We start from the raw sequence: 23,207 nt of genomic DNA, 5'->3' as shown, positions 1-23,207 counted from the left end.
CGCCAGAAACAAAAAGCAAAACAAATTCCAGTGATATTGTCTGGCATTCGAGCTAGAATTTGCCACAGATGTGTCTGCCTGTCCTGGTCAGTGAACACTTTTCTGTAAAGGGCCAGATTATAAATATTTGAGGTTTCACAGGTCATATAGTCTCTGTTGCATCCACTCAACCTCTGCCATGGTAAAGGCATTCACAGATAACATAAATAAACAGTCATGGCTATGCTTCAAACAAGCAGCAAGCAGAACTTAGTTTGCCAATCCCTTCGTGATAGCCTGATTTTTAATGTTTTTCCCTCAAAGTCTGGTACATGACATATATCTGTCCCAGGCGATAGAGAGTTGCAGTGATGGTCCCAATTTCTTCACATCTCCCTGTACACCTGCCTTTGCGTAATCCCTCCCACACAGACTCTGGGCTAGACCACGTGACCTACTTTGGCCTGTGACACAGACTTGAATGGTGCTAGCAGAAGGGTGCTTGTCCTCTCTCAGGGCTCCTATCTTGGCATCCACCACTACATGAATTTGCCCAGGCCAGTGTGCTAAAGACAAAGGCCATCCTTGCCATGACCCCAGGCAAGAGGAAGTGACAGCCAGCAGCGATTGCCAGATGTATGAACAAAGCCACCAAAGACCACCTAGCCCTTGGGCAACCCCTCAGCTAACTGGAGTCACATGAATGAATTTAGATGAAACCAGCAGAAGACCCCACGAAGCTAAGCTCAGTCTAAACTACTGACCCCCACAATCATATGGTATCAAATGAGTGTTTTAGCAATTAAGTTTTGAGATGATTGTTCCGCAACAAAATCTAAATGACACATTCCATAGGAAGTCTATTATCTTCTAAAAATATAAATTGAAAGGCCAGAGAATACATTTTTAGAAATGGTCAAGAGAAAACTGAGGAAACACAAAAAAATTTTATTTCTACTTTAAAGATCCTGTCACCTGTCAGCAGGGACAAGTCCCATCTTTGTTCCTTATATGAGGGAGCAAATTCTTCCTACCTGAGCAGACTTCTTTATAGGTAGGATTGGGAGTGTAGCCCCCTGCAAAACCAGCTTGAGTTGAATATACTCCTTTCAGGGTCCAGAATTTCCTTTCAGCTCCCCAGAAACAGCCCATGCCTAAGAAAAACATGAAACTCATTAGTCCTACATAAAAAACCAAGGTGGTCATTGCATATCAGAAGCCTTGTTTAACCAGAAAAGCGATCATTCCTGTCATTTGGTAATCAAAAGTGACTAAGATTTTATCTTTTAAAGAAGTAGAGTTTCTAACATCTAAAAAGAATTTTAAGGTTATTTTCATAGAATGCATCTGCTTTAATTGTGCAGAAACTTAGAAAGGCTCAAATTTTAATGGACTCAGTAAAGCTATACCTTTTGAAATAACACAGCAAAAAGATAACTGCATTTGATGAAGGATTTCCACACTCAGTTCATTATGGACATATCAAAACAGTGAAGTAGTCAGACAGTGAGACACCAACATCATATGCTATCACTTACATGCGGAATCTAAAAAAAAAAACACAATGAACTTTGCAGAACAGAAACTGACTCACAGACTTTGAAAAACTTATGGTTTCCAAAGGAGAAAGGTTGCGGGGGTGGGGGTTTGGGATGGAAATGCTACAAAATTCGGTTGTGGTGATCATTGCACAACTATAAATGTAATAAAAATCATTGAATCATTTTAAAAAGTTGTAGGAATAGCAGAAATTTATTTATTTAATGTCATGCTTTCTTAAAAAATTCTAACAAAGGAATGTAACACTAAATTACTGATTTAAATGGGAAAATGTCCCCAAATCAAAGAAGACTGACCTGGTATTTGATTAACAAGTTCACATATGTGTTCAGTGTAAGAATTTTTTAAAGTCATTAGAAACTTTCACTTGATATATTACTGCTCACCAAAAAACCATTTTTCTGAATTCAATGACTGAATATAATGAATAAGAAGTGTTTCCTGGTGACCTAGCAGCTTAAGATTCAGCCTTGTCACAGCCGTGGTTTGGGTTCAATTCCTGGCCCAGGATCTTCCACATGCTACGGGCATGGCAAAAAAAAAAAAAGAAAAAGAAAGAAAGAAAGAAAAAGCTAGATAGAGAAAGAGACAGGGGAAGGCAGGGAAAAGGGGAACAGCAAATAAAGAAATTCACAAAAATAGCATTTCATTCAACTAACAAACATTGTGCTCATACCAGTTATTTGATTCTTTTGACTGTATTACAAAAACTAAGGCCTAGCTCGCAAGAATGCACATGCTCACACACACACCTCAAATGCTACATTACATTTCCTGGGCTCCAAATAAAGAAACTTTATTTTCTACTATGATTTTCTAAACTGTCCACAACTGCTAGTCTGTGGCCAGTTTCTAGATGTAAAAAGATTACTACCTCACTCAAGTTTTATATGGCTTTATTAAGTCATATATAATTAGGATCTTGGGTAGAACAACAGTTGGCAAATTAATACATGCCATCTACTTCAAGAATCACTAGAGTTGCTAGATTTGATGACAAAGCTAAAGGAAAAATTAGAAGTTTACTGAAATTCTTGACACTTGTTAATATTCCATGTTAAAAATTCAGAGCAAAAACAACCAAAAAGAAATGTGCATCATATTATATATTCTACAAAAAGATATTTGCTCAGATGTGATGGGATGCATACTAACCAAAAATAGGTTAACAGTTAAAAAATATGACAGAACCAAATGATGAAATTTAATGCAGTATAAAAATTACTGTTGTGTTAACAATGCAATATGGAAATATGTACATAATTATATCATAATTACCTAAGGCTAAATTTAAAAGGGAAAAACACAATTATATGCACAGTTTTATTGCAACTATGAGAAAATATTCATACAACAATAGACTAGAAGGAATATATAAAAGCATAATCATGATTGTACCACAGTGGTAAGAATATACAAATACTTTTTTCATTTTTCAGGTTTTTATGTAATAGGTTCATATTACTCTAAAAACAAAAAATGCAGGCGTTCCTGCTGTGGCGCAGTGGGTTAAGGACCTGGCACTGGCACTGCTGCGGCATAGGTTGCAGCTGTGGCCCGGATTCAATCCCTGGTTTGGGAACTCCCATATACTGCAGGTGCAGCCAAAACAACGACAAAAAGCAAACAAACAAAAAGAAAACAAAAAAGTACTTTTTTACAAAGGAAAGCAAAAATTCAAAGAAAAATATAAGTAAATGCATTGTTTGAGATAGACAGCTAAATACCATTTTTCCTATTTACAAGTGAATTGTTTGCTGCTAGCAAATATAATTAAATTTTACTGAATTTTTTTCTTTTTCTTTTTACAATGGCACCTGCAGCATATGGAAGTTCCCAGGCCAGAGGTCAAATTGGAGCTGCAGCTGCAGGATTATGCCACAGCCACAGCAACACCAGCTCTGAGCTGCATCTGTGACCTGCACCACAGCTGTGGCAACACCGGATCCTTAACCCATTGAGCAAGGCCAGGGATCAAACCTGCATCTTCACAGAGACAATGTCAGATCCTTAACCTGCTGAGCCACAACAGAAACTCCTTACTGAATATTTATAAAAATTAACTACCTCAAGTCTCTGGAACAAGAATTCACTCTTAAGTTTACTTCACTCCTTTCCTGGGGTGAGAGAATTATATAAGTCAGGGTTCTCCAGAGGAAGAAAAAAAAAAAACCAACAGGATTTATGCAGGTTTATAGAGAAAGATTTATTATGAGGAATTGGCTCCCACAATTATGAAGGCTGAGAAGTCCTATGATCTACAGTCTGCAAGCTGGAGACCCAGGAAAGGCAGTACTATAATTCTAGTCCAAACCTGAAAGTCTGAGAGCCAGGGGAGCCAATGATGTGAATCCCAGTCTACTCTGAAGGCCTGATAACAAGGAGCACTTATGGGCAAGGGCAGGAGGAGGTGGGTGTCCCAGCTCAAACAGAAAGAGTGAATTCACCCTCCCTCTGCCGTTCTGTTCTGTCCACTCCCTCAGTGGACTGGCTGGTGCCCACCTGCACTGGTGAGGGTGAGCTTTACTCAGTCTATGAATTCAAATGCTAATCTCTTCCAAAAACACCCTCACAGACACATCCAGAAATGATTCTTTTACCAGCTACCTGGGCATCCTTTAACTAGGTCAAGCTGACACGTGGCATTAGCTATCACAGGAAAGATGACAGGGAATCTCTGAAGAACGACAGGTTTAAAAAAGGAGCTGGGCAGCATTCCTGAACAGAAAAGGCCACAAAGGCATCCAGGAGCTATGCAGTGGGCCAAGCTGAAAGCACCTTAGTGCCTGAAGTTCATAAGTCTACAGGGTTCACTGAATAAAATATTTCTATATCTCACAGTGACTAACAGTGATGGTACCAAAGAGTACCACGCACTTTCAGGATTCTATGCACACGCTACATAAAGGGCTATTTTAGCAGCCAGCCTACCCTGACCATGGTCTACAGTTCCACACAGATGGCCCCAGAATCTGTATCCTCTACGTCTTCACTACATCCTCATGATGCAGATTGTAAAATGTAAAATGACAAACAAAAATTTGCTGCAAGTAGAGAGATATTTAATCCCCTCTTATGATTAATAGGGATCAAGAAAAGACCCCTGATAGCAGGGAGAACAAACCAGCTCCAGCTGGGCAAAGGTCTCCAATGGGGACCATATATGGCTGAAATAATACCTCAGGGGCCTGCTATGTGATCAATGTCAAAATTTTTAGAAAAGTACTTAACCTAGGCTAGGAGTTGCTATAAGAATAAAACTCCCCCTTGAAGCAATCTGGTGTTTTAGCCAGTGATTTCCAGTATAACTTAAGCAGCATTCTATTATTTGGCTTTGAGTGAGAGAGAGACAGAGTCAGAGAGCAAGAGAGAGAGAGAGTGAGAGTGTGAGTGTGTGTGTGTTTAAACAAAGAAAGGGCTGTTTATGGTAGAATTTCTTGGAATTTACAGTAGTCTAGTAAATAACATGAATATCATCAAAGAATATGTAGTATGTGCTATTTTATTTTAAATAGTTTCTATTTTTAACCTCTTATTTATAAAGTAAAACAGTAAGGCCACATTACCCAATGCATTATTATTGCATGAACATTCTAGTAACCATCACCCAGGTCAAGATTTAGGATTTGCCACCCACCTTAGAAATCCTTCTGTGCATCACATCCCAAACATAACCCCTTCCTCCCGCTAAAACTAACCACTGTCTGACTTTTAAAGTATTCCCTTCCTTGTTTCATTATATTTTTATCACTCAAGATATCCATCCTCATACTATAGTTTGGTCTTGCTTGTTTTTAAAAATTTCGTGTCTTTAAAATTTTTTCAAGTGATAGGTTCCCTCTCCATTCTTTTTCTTTTTACTTATCTATTAAAGAAAATATGAGCTACTTGACCTGCAGAATTTAGCACAGTATGGATTTTGCCAACTGCATTCTCATGGTGCAATTCAACTTGTTCCTCTGTCTTCAATATTTCCTGCAAATGTGCTGCTGGATCCAGAGGCACAATCAGACTTAGATTTCATCCTTTGGCAAAGCTATAAATGGTAATATGCTATTTTTTAACATTTTTTTCCAGGTTTATTGATATATAATTGACATTATGATATCATGTAAGTTTAAGGTATAAGGGTCATAATATATTTGACATACATACATACTGTGAAATAATTACAACAAATAGGTTGGTGAACACATCCATCACATTTTTTTGTAGCAGGAACATTTTTATTTTATTTTATTTTTTTGTCTTTTGTCTTTTTAGGGCCACACCTGTGGTATATGGAGGTTCCCAGGCTAGGGATCGAATGAGAGCTGTAGCTGCCAGCCTACACCATGGCCACAGCCATGTGGGATCCGAGTCATGTCTACAACCTACACCACAGCTCAAGGCAATGCCGGATACTTAACTCACTGAGTAAGGTCAGGGATCGAACCTGCATCCTCACGGATACTAGTAAGGTTCGTTAACCACTGAGCCACAATGGAAACTCCTACAGCGAGAACATTTAAAATCTACTATCTTAGCAACTTTCAATTATAAAGTACAGTATTATTAACTATACTCACCATCATGAAAAGTAGATTCCCAGAACTTACTTATAATTGGATGTTTGGACCCTTTAACCAGTACTTCCTCATTTTCCCCATCCTCAACCCCTAGAAACCACCACTCTACTCTGATTCTATGAATTTAGCTCTTTTTTTTTTTTGTATTTCAATAGAAATAAAATTATACAGTATTTGTCTTTCTCTGACATTTCACTCAGGATAATGCCCTAAAGGTCCATCCATGTTGTCACAAAAGGCAAAATTCCTTTGTTTTTTATGGTTGAATAATGTTATATGTGTGTGTGTGTGTGTGTGTACATATAATGTACAAATATATAAATACATAAATATATCAATAGCACACCATCTTTATCCATAAATCTACTGATAGCCACTTAGATTATTTCCATCTCCTGGCTGTGGTGATCAATGGTGAACAATGCTGGAATGAACATGGGACTGGAGATATCTCTTCAAGATAATGATTTTATTTCCTTTGGATATATACCCAGAAGTGGGATTGCCTGATTATATGGTAGTTCTAATTTTTGATGAATCTCCATACTGTTTTCCGTAGTAGCTGTATCAATTTACATTCCTGCCAACAATGCACTAGGGTGCCCCTTTCTCCACATCCCTGCCAACCCTTGTTACTTTTTGTCTTTTTGGCAATAGCCATTCTAACATGTGAAGTGATATTTCATTGTGGGTTTGATTTGCATTTCCCTAATAATTAGTGATGTTGAGTATCTTTTCGTGTACTTGTTGGTCATTTGTATGTCTTCTTTAGAAAAATGTCTACTCAGGTCCTCCATCCATTTTTAATCAGATTGCCTCGGGTTAGTCCAGGCGTTGAATTGTATGAGTGCCTTAATACATTCTGGATGTTAACTCCTTATCTGATAAATATGGTTTGCAAATATTTTTATTTAATGTGGTGTACTCCATTTACCTATTTGCATTTGTTGCCCCATCTTGCACTGAGAGATAAATCCGGCTTGATCATGGTGTATGATTCTTCTAATGTGCTGTTAAATTTGGTTTGCTAATACTTTGTTGAGAATTTTTACATCTATATTATTGAGTGATACTGGCCTACAGTTTCCTTCTCTTGTAGCATCTTTATCAGGGTAATGCTCGTCTCATAAAATTAGTTTGGGAATGTTCCCTTCTCTCCAGTTTTTGGGAAGAGTTTGAGAAGGATTTGTGTTTCTTGTTATTTAAATGTTTGATAGAATTTGCCAGGGAAGCCATCTGGTCTTGGGTCTTTTTGAGGGGGACTTTTTTTTATTACAATCTCAATCTCCTTAATTATTATTAGTTTGTTCAGATTTCCTATTTCTTCATGATTCGTTTTTGGTAGGTTGTATGTTTCTAGGCATTTATCCATTTTTTCAAGGTTATCCAATTTGTTGGTGTATAATTTTTCAAAGCAGTATTTTATTATCTTTTGTATTTCTCTGGTATCAGATGTAATGTTTCCTCTTTCATCTATAATTTTGTCTATTTGAGCCCTCTCTCCTTTATTCTTGGTTAGTCTAGCTAAAGGTTTGCCAGTTTTATCTTTTTCAAAAAACTAACTCTTAGTTTCATTGATTTTTTTTCTGTTGTCTTTCTAGTCTCAGTTTCACTTATATCTACTCTGATCTTTATTATTTCCTTCATTCTGATAACTTTGGGCTTAGTTTGTTTTTTGTCTAAATTATTAAGGTGTAAAGTAAGTATGTTTATTTGAGATCTTTATTTTTCCTTAATGTTGACATTTATGACTACAAACTTCCCACTTGGAATTTTTTTGACTGCATCCTATAAGTTTTGGTATTTGTGCTTTTATTTTCATTTGTCTTAAAATACTTTCTTGATTCCCCTTTTGATTTCTTCTTTAACTCAGCAGTGTATCACTTCTTTTTCACATACTTTTGAATTTTTCAGTTTTCCTCCTGTTATTTATTTCTACTTTCATACTATTGTGTTTGGAAAAGATACTACATATGCTTTCAGTTGTCTTAAATTTGTCAAGGCTTGCTTTGTGGCCCAACATATGATCTAGCCTGGAGAATGTTCCATGGGTGCTTGCAAAGAATTTGTATTATGGTGCTATTGGATGGCATATTCTGTGTATGTCTTTCAGGTATATTTAGTTTGTACTGTTATTCAGATTTACTGTTTCCTTACTAAGTTTCTGTCTGGATGATCTACACAATGTTAAACCAGGGGTACTGAAGTCTCCTACTATTACTTTATTGCTATCTTACCTTATTTCTCCTTTCAGTTCTGTTAAATTTGCTTTAAATATTTAGATGTTCCAATATTGGATATACATTTTTTTGTTATATCCTCTTGAAATAATCCCTTTGTAACTACGTAGTGACCATCTTTGTCTCTTGCGGCCAATTCTGAATGAAAGTCTGTTTTATCCAAGTATAGTCACTTCTGCTATCTTTTGGTTATCATCTGCATAGAATATATTTTTCCATTCCTTAACTTTCTACATTAGTGTATGTATTTAAAGCTAATATGAGTCTCTTGTAGGCAGATAACGTTGAATCTTGTTTTTCTTTTTAATCTACTCAGTCACTTTGTGTTTTTGAAAATTTAGTTCATTTATGTTTAAAGTAATTACTGATAGGCAAAAACTTAATATTGCCATTTTGTTCATTATTTTCTGATTGGCTTTTTGCTTTTTTAGTTCCTTTCTTCCTTCCCTTTCTTACTACATACCTTTATAATTTGTCTTTTGTAATGGTATGCTTTAATACTTTTATCCTCTGTGTGACTACTACAGATTTTTTTTTCTTATTGGTTACCATAAGGCTTACATTAAACATCTTTGATATAACAACAGTTTCCTTGTGGTGCAGCAAGTTAAGGATCCAGCATTATCACTGCATGGCCTAGCTTACTGCTGTGGTGCAGGTTTGATCCCTGGCCCTGAGAACTTCTACATGCCATGAGTGCAGTCAAAAAAAAACAAAACAAAACTATAACAGTCTATTTTAAGCTGAGAATAACCTGCCTTCAATTATACACAAAAACTCTATACTTTCACTTCACCTTCCCACACATTTTCTGCTATTGATGTCACAGTTTACATCTTTTTATATTGTTCATCTGTTAATAAGTTACTATAGCAACAGTTGTTTTAATATTACCTAAAGTTGTTTTATACTAGAGTGAAAGTGATTTACACACCTCCATTACAGAATTAAGGTATTCTGCATTCAGCTACATTTCTACCTTTACCAATAAGTTTTATGCTTTTATTTGTATTGTTACTTAGCATCCTTTCATTTCAACTTGAAGAACTCTCTTAAGATTTCTTGTAAGGCATCTATAGATGATGAATTTCTATGGCTTTCATTTTCCTGGGAATATTTTTTAACTCTTCTTTATTTCTAAAGGACAGTTTTGCTTGGTATAATAGTCTTACTTGGCAGTTTTTCCTTCCAGCACATTGAATATATCATCCCACTGACTTTTGGTATGATAGGTTTCTGCAGAGAAATCCACAGATATCATAGAGGTTCCCTTGTACATAACAAGTCATTTTCCTCTTGCTGTTTTCAAAATTCTATCCCTGTCTTCAACTTTTAACATTTTAATTATAATGTGTCTCAGAGTAATTTTCTTTAGGTTGATCCCGCTTGGGATCCTTTGGACTTCCTTGGATGTCATTGTCACTCCCAAAATTTGAGAAGTTTTCAGCTATTATTTCTTTAAATAATCTTTCTGCTCCTTTCCCTCTCTATTCTTCCTTCTGGAAATCTCATGATTAGAATTTTCATTCACTTGAGGGTATCGCATAATTCACATAAGCTTTCTTCTTTTTTATTTTTGTTCCTCTAATTTCAAATGCTTTCTCTTTGAGTTTGCTGATTCTTTCTTTTACATGAAGAAGTTGCTGAAGTTCTCTACTGAATTTCCTAGTACTGTTGTCATAATCTTAAGCTCCAAGATTTGTTTAGTTCTTTTGATGGTTTTATTTCTTCATAAACTTTTCACTTTGTTCATGCATTATTTTCTTGATTTTGTTTGGTTGTCTGTGTTCTCTTGCATTTAATTCAATTTCTTTAAAGATTATTTTAAATTCTTTGTCAACAAATTGTAGATCTCCATTTCTTTGCAGCTGGAGCTGTTTTAGTTTCCTTTGGTGGTGTCAAATGTGCCCGGTTCTTCATGATGTATTACCCTTGCACTGCTGTCTACGCATTTGAAGGAGAAAACACCTTTTCCAATCTTTATAAATAGTTTCTATGTTCTTTGATCAGAAAGTGCATAATATCTTATTTTCTCTTTTTGTGATGTTAGCATCCACTGATGCTCAACACTTACATGTGTTAATTCCTTGTCAGTTGAAAAATGGCGATCTTCAATTCTATCACTTCTTTTTCAAATTCCTTATTTGAAATGCCTTTATAATGAAAACTTTACCCTCAAATATTATTTTGATACTCAGTGGTCCAGTTGATAAAAGGGAAATGGAAGACAAATACTGAATGATGTCTATTTATTTAGAAGCCTTCAAGATGATAAACTTACCCACTCCAAGGTTGATCAAATGACTTTTAAAATATCATTATAGACACATTTATTTTATTTTATATGTTTCACCCTTTCAATTACCCCCACTCATGTAAGCTCTACCTGTCATATCTTTGACCAAGGACAGCCTCTTCAAATTGTCTCCTGACAATCTGTCTCCCTTTGTTTTTTTTTTTTTTTTTTTTTTTTTTTGTCTTTTTGCCTTTTCTTGAGCTGCTCCCACAGCATATGGAGGTTCCCAGGCTTGGGGTCCAATGGGAGCTGTAGCCACTGGCCTATGCCAGAGCCACAGCAACTCGGGGTCCAAGCTGCATTTGCAACCTACACCACAGCTCACAGCAATGCCGGATCCTTAACCCACTGAGCAAGGCCAGGAATTGAACCCACAACCTCATGGTTCCTAGTCGGATTTGTGAACCACTGCGCCACAACAGGAACTCCATCCTTGAAAAATTCTTAATGGTCTCTTATTGCTTCCTTGCTATCTGGTATGACAAGATGTTTCAGTCTTGTATATTTCCTACCCTAGATCTGTAATCAGACATTTCTCCAAGAAGCCTGTTTCTTTAAATAAGAAATGGTACTTAAATACCATGACCTGGACATAGCGATGCTTATTGCAGAGTGCCCAGCCATGAGATCATGTAGCTGAAATTGACCATCAAATTCTAAGTCTTATCAGACTCATTAAATCATAATGTCAAAGGAGTGCAACAATGACCTACCACAAGATAGAAGCTGTACATCTGGAATCTAAAATTAGCATGACCAGTCTTATGTGAATAGGTAGCCAGACTCCCACAGCATCCAGGAGTGCACCAACACCACTCCCTCAGTCACCCTTATGGATATATGGGGATTGGTATACAACCAGCTGAAAAACAAGCAAAAGGCAGGATTTTGATTTATAAATGGTTGGCTTACTATGTACAGGTGCAAGCCAAGAATACATAGAAGCCACACTGCGGTCTCACTCAGGACTGGCCATCAAAGACAGCAATAAAGGAAAAACCTCCCAACTGGTGGCCTTCAAACAGTACACATGGTACCTACTTCATGTGGAAGGAAAGTATCCAACTTTAGAACATCTATGAATTCAAACACAGTAGCAAATCGCTTACTGGCTAGCAAGAATCCAGAAAGAAAAAAGACTGAAAAATCAGGAACAAGGAAATCTGAGGTAGAAGCATGTGGATGAACAAGTATGTGGAGTACGTGATATAAAGATATTTTCATCACATTTAATGCCAGCCAGAGGGCATCCACCAAGAAAGAGGTACTAAACAACAAAGATGAAAGTAACCTGGCCAGTGGACATAAGTCAGGCAGTTTCACTGGCCATAGCAGTACCGGCAAGAAGGACACAGGAACAAAGTGGCCACAGTGGCAGAAATGGACTCAACGGGGGTCCTACTATGGACTCCCACTTACCAAGTTTTATCCACGATTACCATGATAAAACGTCCAGCTTGTCACAAAAGAAATCATCCCCAAGTACCTGATACAGCACCATTTCTAAAGGGGAACAACAAATCACCAGGTGGCAAGAGAGAAATCTTGTATTCTTTCCATGCTGAAAGGGCTAGTGGTTTGTTCTCACAGTAACATGCATATTCCAAGTATGGTTTTCATTTTCCTGCCCTCAAAATCTCAGCTACTGTTCCATATAACACTGTGTCAGACCAGAAGACCCAATTTTCAGCACAAAAGATGCAGCAACACACCCATGGCGACAGTTTCCACCTATCTTATTATATACCACACCATCCAGAAGCTGCCATTCTGATAAAGCACTGGAATAGCCCAGAGGTACAGCTGCAGCACCAGTTCAGAGACAGTTCTCTTTGAGGATACACTGTTATCTTTCAGAACACTAAATATGCACTGAACCAGTGACACCAAAGTAACTGTGTCCAGCAAAAGAAGAGTACATGTATTAGGAAAAAAGAGGTGGAAATAGAATTGGCTCCACATGCCATTATTCCTAATGACCCACTAGGGGACTTCTTGTCCCACAACTCTTGGCTCTGTAGAGTTAGAGGTCCTGGGCCCCAAAAGGGTACAGATTCATCAGGTGCTCCAGCAAGAGTCCATTGAATTATATGTTATAGCTCTTGCCTAGGTACTATAGGCTACTTATGTCCAGGGCAGGCAGGCTGAAAGAGCCTGCCAGGTGGAACTGACCCACAAGCAGTGTAGGAGATCTCTCTTGGGCCTTGCAAATTACCAGTAAGGCTAAGCATCTTTTCATACTGTATATTGACCATTCATGTTTGATCTTTTGTAAATTGCTTTTGTCCATTTTTCTATTAGGTTATTACATTTTCTTACTAATTTGTTAGTTTTTTATTTTTCAGAATTTTAATATTTTTGTCAGTTTTATGTTTATAGATACCATCTTGTATCTGATTGGCCTTTTACAAAACTTCATTTATGATGCCTATTGTCAAACAGATATTTTAAATTTTAATTGTGGTTAAATTTCTCTATATTTTCTTTTAGAACTTGTGTTGTTTGTCTATAATGCATAAGAACTCCTATGCACTGAAAGCTAATATCCTAAAGTTTTGACCTTCATTTTTGGTTGCTAATCCACTTGAAAATAATTTGTTGTGTAGAGTTTGATGTAGGGATTCAATTTAACTTTTATCTATATAGATAACCAAGTATCCAAAATAAATTATTATTTATTAAATGATCTATTCTTCCCCCCACTTATCTCTAATGTCATCTCTATCCTATATCATGAGTGATCCTGTTTCTGAGCTATTATGTTCCATTCATTTGTCTGTTCCTGCAGCAATAACATACTGCTCTTCATTCATTTATTCAGCAAATATTTATTCATTGCTTACCATGTGCCAAGAAGTGTTCTTGGTATTTGGAACACATGGTTGAACAAAACAAAGATCTTAACACTCTAGTGGGAAAAGACAGACAATATACACTAAAAATAATAAATAAGCACATGATATAGCAAGTTAGAAGATATAAGGAGCTATTTTTTTAAAAAAGAAAAGAAAAGTAGAACTGGGTCAGATGGAAAAGGAGTGCTAAGGAAGGTGCAATGTTAAATAAGGCTTCAGGGTGGAACTCAAAGAGATGGTGACTTCAACAAAGACTTAAAGGCAGTGAGGGAGTCATCCATTCAGTTATCTTGGGTATGAGGTGTTCTGGGTAGAGAAAAACATCACTACAAAGGCACCAAAAACATGTCTTCTATGTTTAAGTGGCAGCAGAGAGGCCAGCATGGCTTGGGTGGGGTGAGCAAGAGAAAGTGGTAGGACAAAAGCTAAGTAAGCCAGATCCCACAGGACCTTGGAGACTACTGCAAGGACTTTGGATTCTACTGAGTGGAAGGGAGAGCCACAGTTGAGTTTTGAGCGGGAGAGGGGATGACATAACTAATGTTTTACAATGATCACTATGGGTATTCTATGCTGAGAATAGACTTGAACGGACCAAGCACAAAGGCAGGGAATGGTTAGGAAATTACTGCTGTAATCCAAGTGAGAGATAAATGGTGGGTTAGATCAGGGGTAGCAGAGGAAGTCATGCACCATAATCACATTTGGGATACACTTCTTAGAGTTCAAAGGATTTCCTGACAGTTTGGAAGCAGGGTTTGAGAGAAAGAGAGTCAAGGATGATTTTAAGATTGTTGATTTGAGTGGAGAACTGTGTGGGTGGAGCAGGTGTGTAGGCAAAGTTCAGGGATTGTAATCACTTCTCCTCCAACTCCTTTAAAGTTTGATCATTCAAGCTCATAAAGTCTGTAAGATGCACATTTACATTTTCCCTTTCACACTTGTAAAGCAGGCCTTTTCTATATAGTTCAAAACACATATCTATTTGAAAACGGCTCTTAATCCGTGTGTCTACCCCGTGACTATTCACTGAGGAAAGCTTTAGAAAGACATATTTCTGACTCCCTTTTGGGTATCTCCACCTGGAAGGCTTCCTGACACCTTGAATTCAAAATATCTAATACCTAATTGACCATGTCCACCTTTGGAAACCCCACCTACCCACCTCAAATAATTTCAGGTACCACCTTCTCTCTAAGTCTTTCCAGAATGCCATTCAGGCACAAAGTATCTCTTCTTGGAGCCCCAAGGAATGTCCAAGCCTCTTCACTCAGCCATTTATATGGTCTGCACTATGGGTGACTGTTCACTTCTGTGTTGTAACACCTCCTTGAGCTGTGAACTAAGAACACAGCCCGCCTCTCTGGACCTGGTTTTCCATCACCTGTCATGGCACCTTGCATGTATTAGGCTGCTTGATGGCAGGTGGGGGGCAGGGAATCTAACGGACTGAATTAGAATTCTTTGAAAATTCATTGGACTATCTTTTATAATTATGGTGGACTTTATAGTGGATGCTAAAAACCATAGATAGCACCAGCTTATAGAGAGCTCAGATCTTCCATTGAGGCTTCTTGAGTGGAAACTCAGTGGTTATCTGGAGGGAAAATGTAGTGCAGAACAAAGAGAGAAAAAAGTTGTCATTTCACTTGTCTCTTTGCTCTACCAAATTCCTGGGTTATTGAGGACATGGATTCAGAAACCCTGAACAGGGCCTGTTTCAGCCACACCTCTGTGCTGAGACACTTACCACCTGTGTGGCCTATATTCTTTCCTTCTTTTTTTTTTAATTGAAGTATAGCTGCTATACAACATTATTTAAGTTGTAGGTATACAATATTGTGATTCATAATTTTTTAAAGGTTATATGACATTTACAGTTATTAAAAAATATTGGCTATATTCCCTATGTTGTTGACCTATACCCTTTAAGTCTTAGTTTCTTCATCTATAAACTAGGAATAGAAATAATACTAATTACAGAGTCATTCAAAGGATTTCATGTAAAACACAGAAAAAGTGTCAAGCATACAGTAGGTACTCAATAAGTGTTTATCTCCATCTCTTGTCTCCATTTCCCTGCTTGCACTCCTTCCCCCTCCCAACATACATGTGCACACACTCAACACTCCCTCTTGCAGTCCACCCAAGGTCAGAGGTGCTTCACTGGCCACCCTTGGTCTCTGAGACATCACACTGTCCTGCGGGAGAACTTGAGAGCCAACCCCTCCATCCTCAGATGAAACCAAGTGCCTTGTGTTCTCACACTCAGCCTCTCTGGCTGCTGCCAGAGTTCTCCGAATTCCCCTGAGCCAGTTTCTCCACTTCCTGAGCATACAGCTCTCTGGTTACCGCTCAACTCAGACATTCCTCCTCCAAAAGCTACTTTTCAACCCAACGTTTTTTCAAAAGCTTACCAGTTCTTTTCATCTCTGTCTTCTCACTGGCTCCTTCCTGCCTAATGCCACCAGCCAGGTCTTTGTCACCCCAGTCCCATAAAGAGGGCCACCCTCAACTAGAGACACTGATAACTGTGTGCCTCCTAGCCACTCATGCGGATGTTTTAGGCCTGAAAAATGAGTTGAACTAAATTACTTCTAACATCCAGCTTGGTCAGTGAATGGTCGGATGGCTCTCTGGAGAGAATAATGAGAATTGAAATCTGTTTTCCTCTTTTATTCTTCTCCTCAATTTTAAATGGACTTTGTGACGGTGACCCATGAGCAAATAAAATGTTTCCTACAAACAGTATATAACTTGGTATCCTTTTTGTTACGTGATAAGAAGAAAAAGGAAGAAAAGGAAGGGAAGGGAAAGGTACAAGGGTTTACATTTATCAAGCACCACTATAAGCCCCACATCATATGAATATCTTTGCACACATGGAATCCCTCTCATAAACCCTACAAGGAAGGTGGTATTCGCCCCACTTTAAGGAGAGAAAACGGAAATTCAGAGAGGTTAGGTCACTTGCCCAAAGACAAAGAACCAAGTCAGAGCTAGGATTCTGATCCAGGCATGCCTGAGATTCAAAGCCAATGTTCTTTCCACTATGCCACACTGCCTCCCTAGAAACAACTTCGGAAACTGGTCTGTGTATAAAGCTGTGGACCAGCCTGAGTTAAGACCCTCCCTGTTACAGATACAGGGTTTGACGGGTAGTTCTGTTGTATCATGTTATCCATTACAGAGAATTCAGTGGCATCTGGCAAATAAAGGCAGTTCAGGTGGATCTCATGAAAACAGCATGATTTTACGGAGCACTCCACTGGAGTTACATTTTCTGTAATGGGAATTTGCTGGATATAAATAAAGTGTACAGAGCCTCAACAGCAAAGGTGCAACACACTACCCCCAACACATTCCCAAGGCGTTCCTTTCCATGGCTCCCTGTCCTCTTTCCAGGCACAGGGTATCCAGAGGGATTCAGATGGTATCCCCTGGTGATGTCATATCTGGTCCAGATGGGAGCCCCTACTAGGGCAAGTGACTAAAACCCAAATTCCATGCACAATCAGACAGGTGTGAGCCCTTTATCAGAAGGAGGAAACTGGGCAGAGATGGGGAATATCCTTGGCAAAATTCTAGAAAGGCAACTCAGTAGATCTGAGACAGGCAAAAGGCAGCCAGGCTTTGGTCACAGACACGCATTCACAGACCCTGGCTGGGTGTGACTTGGGGCAAATCGCTGCTGGTCAGCAGTCAGGAGAGAAGGGGGCAGGAGGAGGGGGATTTGGAGATAGTTTTCAGCTCTAAAATGCCATCACTCTCTCCCTAAACAAGATGAATACAGGTGGTATCCCTCTGGTGATGTCATATCTGGTCCAGATGGGAGCCCCTACTAGGGCAAGAGACTAAAACCCAAATTCCAGGCACAATCAGACAGGTGGTAGAAAGGTAAGTGAAGTCTCAGTATATTTCCTATGTTAGCTTTACTTTTTAGCAAACCTACATCATATTAAATAATTCAAAAAGATGCTTTCCTTATTGTTACTCTTACTTGAAGACTACAAAATTTAAAATATCTGCTGCTAGAAAAGAAACCATAGAGCAATCAGAATTTGATATTTTCCATATTTGGTAACAAATTAATTACCTTTTGCCCACAACAATTCCTAATACTACTTTCATTTTATTAAGTATTCTTTGCAGTCTCTTCCTGAATTTAAAACATGCCACATAGACATGTCCACTCCATATACCACAGTACTGTGATTAATAGTTCCAAGTTCTTTATACACTTTGCTGTGTTTCACCCTCTACCCTGGGAACAGCCTCTGAAGTGTACCAGGTTTTTGGTCACCAAGAAGATTCAAGAACCAGAATTCCAAGGTTGAAAGGGACTTGACCTCTCATTGCTCTTAAAAGCCCTGCTAATATTAAAACATCCCTTAGCATCACAGCAGACAGCTGTCCAGTCCAAGCTTAAATTCCCATTAGCCTTGAAGCTGTCCAGTCCATCTCTGCAGATCTAATGACAGTTAGGAAGCTATTTCCTACATTGAGCCAAAACCCTGGAATATTCCCTTCTTTACTCTGATCCTCTCTTTGGAGGACAGATAGGACAAATTTAGCCCCTCTTCCTCATGGCAACCTATCAGCCCTTTGACCATCTGAAGACAGTTCTGGTAACTCCATGGACTCCTCTTGTCTAAGCTGAATACATGTTCCTTCATCTGCTCCAAATTAAACATATTTCTGAATCCACTCACCACCTGCTCTCCTCAGAGTGGGCGCCAGGGTGTCTGTACTCCTGCAAGGACAGTGGAATCATAACCACCAACCAGGCCTCAGCTGATGAAGCAGTGGGTCCCCTGGACAGGATGACCATTGGCCTTGCCAGCACTGGGAAAGCCCAGGCTTTACAAAACCCACTCACTGGAAGCCACATGGTTCTCTAAGCTACTAGAAAGCCAGTGATTGCTAGCTGGACTAGAGGCTAATCAATGATTAATAGGCAGTAACACCTCAATTCAGTAAAACCAAACTCTTCCTGAGAACGTAAACACAAGGCTGAAGATGAAGCCAGGTAGGAGTGAGCTGTGTGTTTTACCAGGGCCTGAAAAATACGGTCAACAGCTTGACTGGGGCAAGAAAGAAAAGTCTTTTTTTAAAAGTAGCCTTCAGCTTTTCTAGGAAGCATCCTTTAGTATTTTCCTACTTCCTAGATATATCTGGTCAAGTACTCTAAGGTACTTGCAATTTTCTCTTCCCTTCTAGATTGAGCAAGAGATTGATGGAATTTCAGTGAACAAATGACCATGATATTTGCCAGTGGGTGTTGACTAACACAGCAGAACACTTTCAGCTCCAGCTGAATTCTAAGAGAAAATATAGGACATGTGGAGGTGGAAAAGAAATCCCAGATGAAGAAATCTTCTGGAAACGTCCCCAAAATAATCTGAAACCATTATGTACGATGTGACCCTCTTATCTTTTCTGAGAAGCAGAAAAATGTTAGAGGGAAGCTAAGGTCAGCCTGGATTATTCCATTTCATCAAGAAGGAATGGTATGGCAGTTAGTGAAAACCAAGGCTTTTGTTGTAACAGTTTTGAAACTGAGGTCTGACAAGACAACTGGTTTGAGATATACTGAGTGTTTCCAGCAAATCAAGCAGCACCTGACCACTTGTGACCTGGTAAGGTACCTTTTGCTCTAGAAACAAGGGTGACAAAAAAAAAAAAAAAAAACTAAACTAAGGAGTGGAGATGTCTTTTCTAAAACAAAGATTTTCCAGCAAAAGAATGATGTGATCATATATCTGTACTTTGAGAAGCACTTATGTCAGAGTTGTTATCCAATCTTTTAGAAAGATGATGACAGATTGGCAGAGGGACTCTCAGAACTGTCCATTGGGCTACATGCCATTGTCACCAGTCTGGTCCAGGCCACCATCATCTCTTACCCTTTAAAGAGCATCTCTGCCTTGAAGAAAGGGAGCCAATTTTCTTTTCTTTTTTTGGTCATGATTGAGGCTGTGGTTTAAATGAGCAAAGCAGGGTGAAAGAAAAGGAGGTAACACAGCTTTTGGGAAGGGGATAAAGAGAAAGAATGTGCAATGGCTTCAAAAAGTTTCTAATCTGGTCTTTTCAAATCTTATCTCACATACTTCTAATCCATTCTTCACACTGAAGTCTGAGTGATCTTTCTAAAATCCAAACATGATCCTATCATTTCTATGGTTCCTTTTGCTCTTAAAATATAATTTCCTTAATCTGGCTAACTGGGTGGCTAGGAAGATTTAGCAGAAGAAAGAAATTACCAACTGTTGAGTGCCTATTATATGGCCAGCACCACCCTAGAAAATGTACATCGTCTATTCCACTGAGACCTTCCTTCGAGAAAGTTACCATTATTTTCATGTAATAAATGATGATGCAGACTGTAATGATTTGCTAGTGAAAAGTAGAGCTATGGTTTCAACACAGGTCTGAGTCCATCTTAACACATCATCACCATTGAACCAGTGGAGAAGGAACAATATCTTCTAAAAGGAATTGGGGTGGAAAGTGGAAGTAGAGGTGCTTTGAGCAAAATGGACCTTCCCTGTTTTATAGTCATCTATGTTTATTCAATCTTCATGCCTACTTAAAACTCTTTATTCCTTAGTCCTTATTTGATCTCTGCCTTTGACCCTCCAGATTGGCGTTCATCCTAACTCCCAATAATATTTCATCAAGTTTATGGTTATTATTGCTAAAATATCTATCTCTGCCCAATATCTCTCTCTAGACTCCTTCTGACACTCCAATTACACATATTAGACCAACTGACAATGTCTCATAATTACCAAAGCTCTCTTCATTTAAAAAAAAATATTTTTCCCTTTCTAAAAAAATATTTTTTTCTCCCTTTTTTAAAAAAATATTTTTTCTATTCAAATAGAGATTGGATAATTTCTATTTGATGGCCTTCCAGTTTACTGATCCCTTCTAATGTAAGGTCCAATTTTCTGTTAAGATCATCCAGTAACAATTTTTTAAATTTCAGATACTGTATTTTTCAGTCTTAGAAATTCCATTTCATTTTTTTACATCTTACATTTCTTGGTTGATATACTCTATTAACCCATTTCATCTTTTCTCATAATTGTTTAATGTATTTATAATATCTGTTTTAAGTCCCTGTCTGCTAATTTCACCATCTGACTCATCTCTGGGCCTACACCTACTGACTTTTTCCTATTTATTTATTATTATTATTATTTTTCTTTTTGGCCACCATGCAGCATATAGAGTTCCCAGGCCAGGGATCAGATATGAACTGCAGTTGTGACCTACACCACAACAGAGATGCCACTGGTCCCACTGCATCACACAGTGGGAACTCTTTTTTCCTTTAACAATTAATCATTTTGTTGTTATTTCTTTGCATCTGATAATTTTATTGTATACTAAACATTGTGGATGGCATGTGCTAGATTTTGTGACCTTTCTCCAAAAATACTGAGTTTTGTCTGAAACTAGTGGGTCATCTTGATCTTGTGGAGGCTTAGTTTTAGATTTTATAAGAATGGGTTTATTTTGCTTTTTCTCCTAAGTCCAAGGATGTAATCCTTCATCATTTACACCTAAGACTTGGTCTTCCTAGAGGTTCAAGGAAAATCCTGAAGTTTTTTCTAAGTCACTCTAATTTAGCAGGACTTGAACCCAATTCTCTTGCAAAACTAAGCAGCTGCTGAAACCTTAGCCTTCCAGCAGCTGCTGTCTGCTGGCGTCCTTGAAATCCCAGCCTGTACGTGCATGATAGATAGAAAAAGGTCATCATGTAGAAAGGCATTCAAGTCAGTGGACTGCCCAGGGGGCTTTAGGGGAGATTGGAGATGTGGCTTAAAAATAAATAAATAAAATGTTTTTTCCCACAAAAGAAAAAGCACTGATTCCTGAGTAAGCATGATTCTGGAAGGTCACACTTGTTCACGATAAGGTCTACCATGAACAATCATTTAATTCTTTCCATATTATTATGAGTCTTAGGATCACAGTTGAGACTTGGAAGGATATATGATGGGACGTACATCAGACGGACATCCATCTCCATCTCACAAGCACCACTGTTGGTCCCAATGTTACTGGCTCAACAAGGAAACTTGGTCATGGTCAACTATGATCCCTTGTCTACCTCCTGGGGCACTGATGACACATGGATGATGAAAGCTGTTTTGTGTAATAGCTCCTGGTGTATATTGACACCTGGAGTTTTGCGATCCCCACCATACACAAGAACATAGGAAAACATCACAGGGTCTTTGATCAATGTTAGTGCTACGTTGGCCAAAGGCACACCGAACTAAATGACTGTTTCTCAGCATGAATCAAACATGTCACTCCAACTGAATCCCAATTCCTAGGGTTTCAGTGATAACATTTCCAGTTATTCCTGGGAAAAACAGAACTGGCATTGTTTGATTTTAATTGCCTCAAAAAAAACTATACCTTGCATATAGTAGTCTCTTATGATCCTTTGTATTTCTGTGATGTCCGTTGTTCCCTCTCCTTTTTCATTTCTAATTTTATTGATTTGAGTCCTCTCTCTTTTTTTCGTGAGAAGTCTGGCTAAGGGTTTATCAATTTTGTTGATCTTTTCAAAGAACCAGCTTTTCGTTTCATTGATCATTTCTATAGTTTTCTTCATTTCTAGTTCATTGATTTCTGTTCTGATCTTTATGATTTCTTTCCTTCTACTAACTTTAGGTCTTGTCTGTTCTTCTCTCTCAAGCTGCTCTAGATGTAAAGGTACCTTGTTTATTTGAGCTTTTTCTTGTTTCCTGATGTGGGCTTGTATTGCTATAAATTTTCCTCTTAGAACGGCTTTTGCTGCATCCCATAGGTCGTATCTTTGTTGTCATTTGATGCTAGGTATTTTTAAATTTCCTCTTTGATTTCTTCAGTGACCCATTGGTTTTTTAGTAGCATGTTGTGAGTCTCCACGTGTTTGCATTCTTTTGCAGTTTTTTTTCTTGTTGTTGATTTCTAGTCATATAGCATTGTGGTAAAAGATGCTTGATATGATTTCAACTTTCTTATACTGACGTTGGATTTGTAGCCCAGGATGTGATCAATCTTAGAGAATGTTCCATGTGCACTTGAGAAGAATGTGTATTCTGTTGCTTTTGGATGGAATGTCCTATAAATACCTATTAAGTCCATCTGGTTTAATGCTACATTCAGGGCCTGTGTTTCCTTATTGATTTTCTGTCTGGATGATCAACTATATGCCAATAAAATGGAAAACCTAGAAGAAATGGACAAATTCTTACAAAAGTACAATCTTCCAAGACTAAACCAAGATGAAATAGAAAAGATGAATGGACCAATCACAAGAACTGAAATTGAAACTGTGATTAAAAAACTTCCAACAAACGAAAGTCCAGGACCAGATGGTTTCACAGACGAATTCTATCAAACATTTAGAGAAGGAGTTCCCGTCATGGCGCAGTGGTTAACAAATCCGACTAGGAACCATGAGGTTGCGGGTTCGGTCCCTGCCCTTGCTCAGAGGGTTAACAATCTGGCGTTGCCATGAGCTGTGGTGTAGGTTGCAGACACGTCTTGGATCCACCGTTGCTGTGGCTGTGGCGTAGGCTGGTGGCTACAGTCTGATTCGACCCCTAGCCTGGGAACATCCATATGCCGCGGGAGCAGCCCAAGAAATAGCAAAAAGACAAAAACAAAAAACAAACAAACAAACAAAAATTTAGAGAAGAGT

At 38.3% G+C, this 23,207-nt stretch overlaps 1 protein-coding gene across 12 annotated transcripts in view; it reads right to left on the bottom strand.

Annotated features, from left to right (window-relative positions):
- The window catches only part of MSRA (methionine sulfoxide reductase A), a 384,184-nt gene that overhangs the window by 190,461 nt on the left and 170,516 nt on the right, over positions 1-23,207 (bottom strand). For 10 of the 12 annotated variants that reach the window (XM_021072634.1, XM_021072633.1, XM_021072631.1 and 7 more), the window contains one exon: positions 1,014-1,133. The exons of the other annotated variants lie outside the window; for them this stretch is intronic. In XM_021072634.1, the coding sequence (XP_020928293.1) occupies positions 1,014-1,133 (120 nt within the window). The remainder of the gene's footprint in view (positions 1-1,013; positions 1,134-23,207) is intronic. 12 annotated transcript variants of the gene reach the window in all.

Source organism: Sus scrofa, chromosome 14 (assembly GCF_000003025.6).
Source record: "Sus scrofa isolate TJ Tabasco breed Duroc chromosome 14, Sscrofa11.1, whole genome shotgun sequence".
NCBI classification, from domain to species: Eukaryota; Metazoa; Chordata; class Mammalia; order Artiodactyla; family Suidae; genus Sus; species Sus scrofa.
This window is presented reverse-complemented; position numbering and strand designations above follow the sequence as displayed.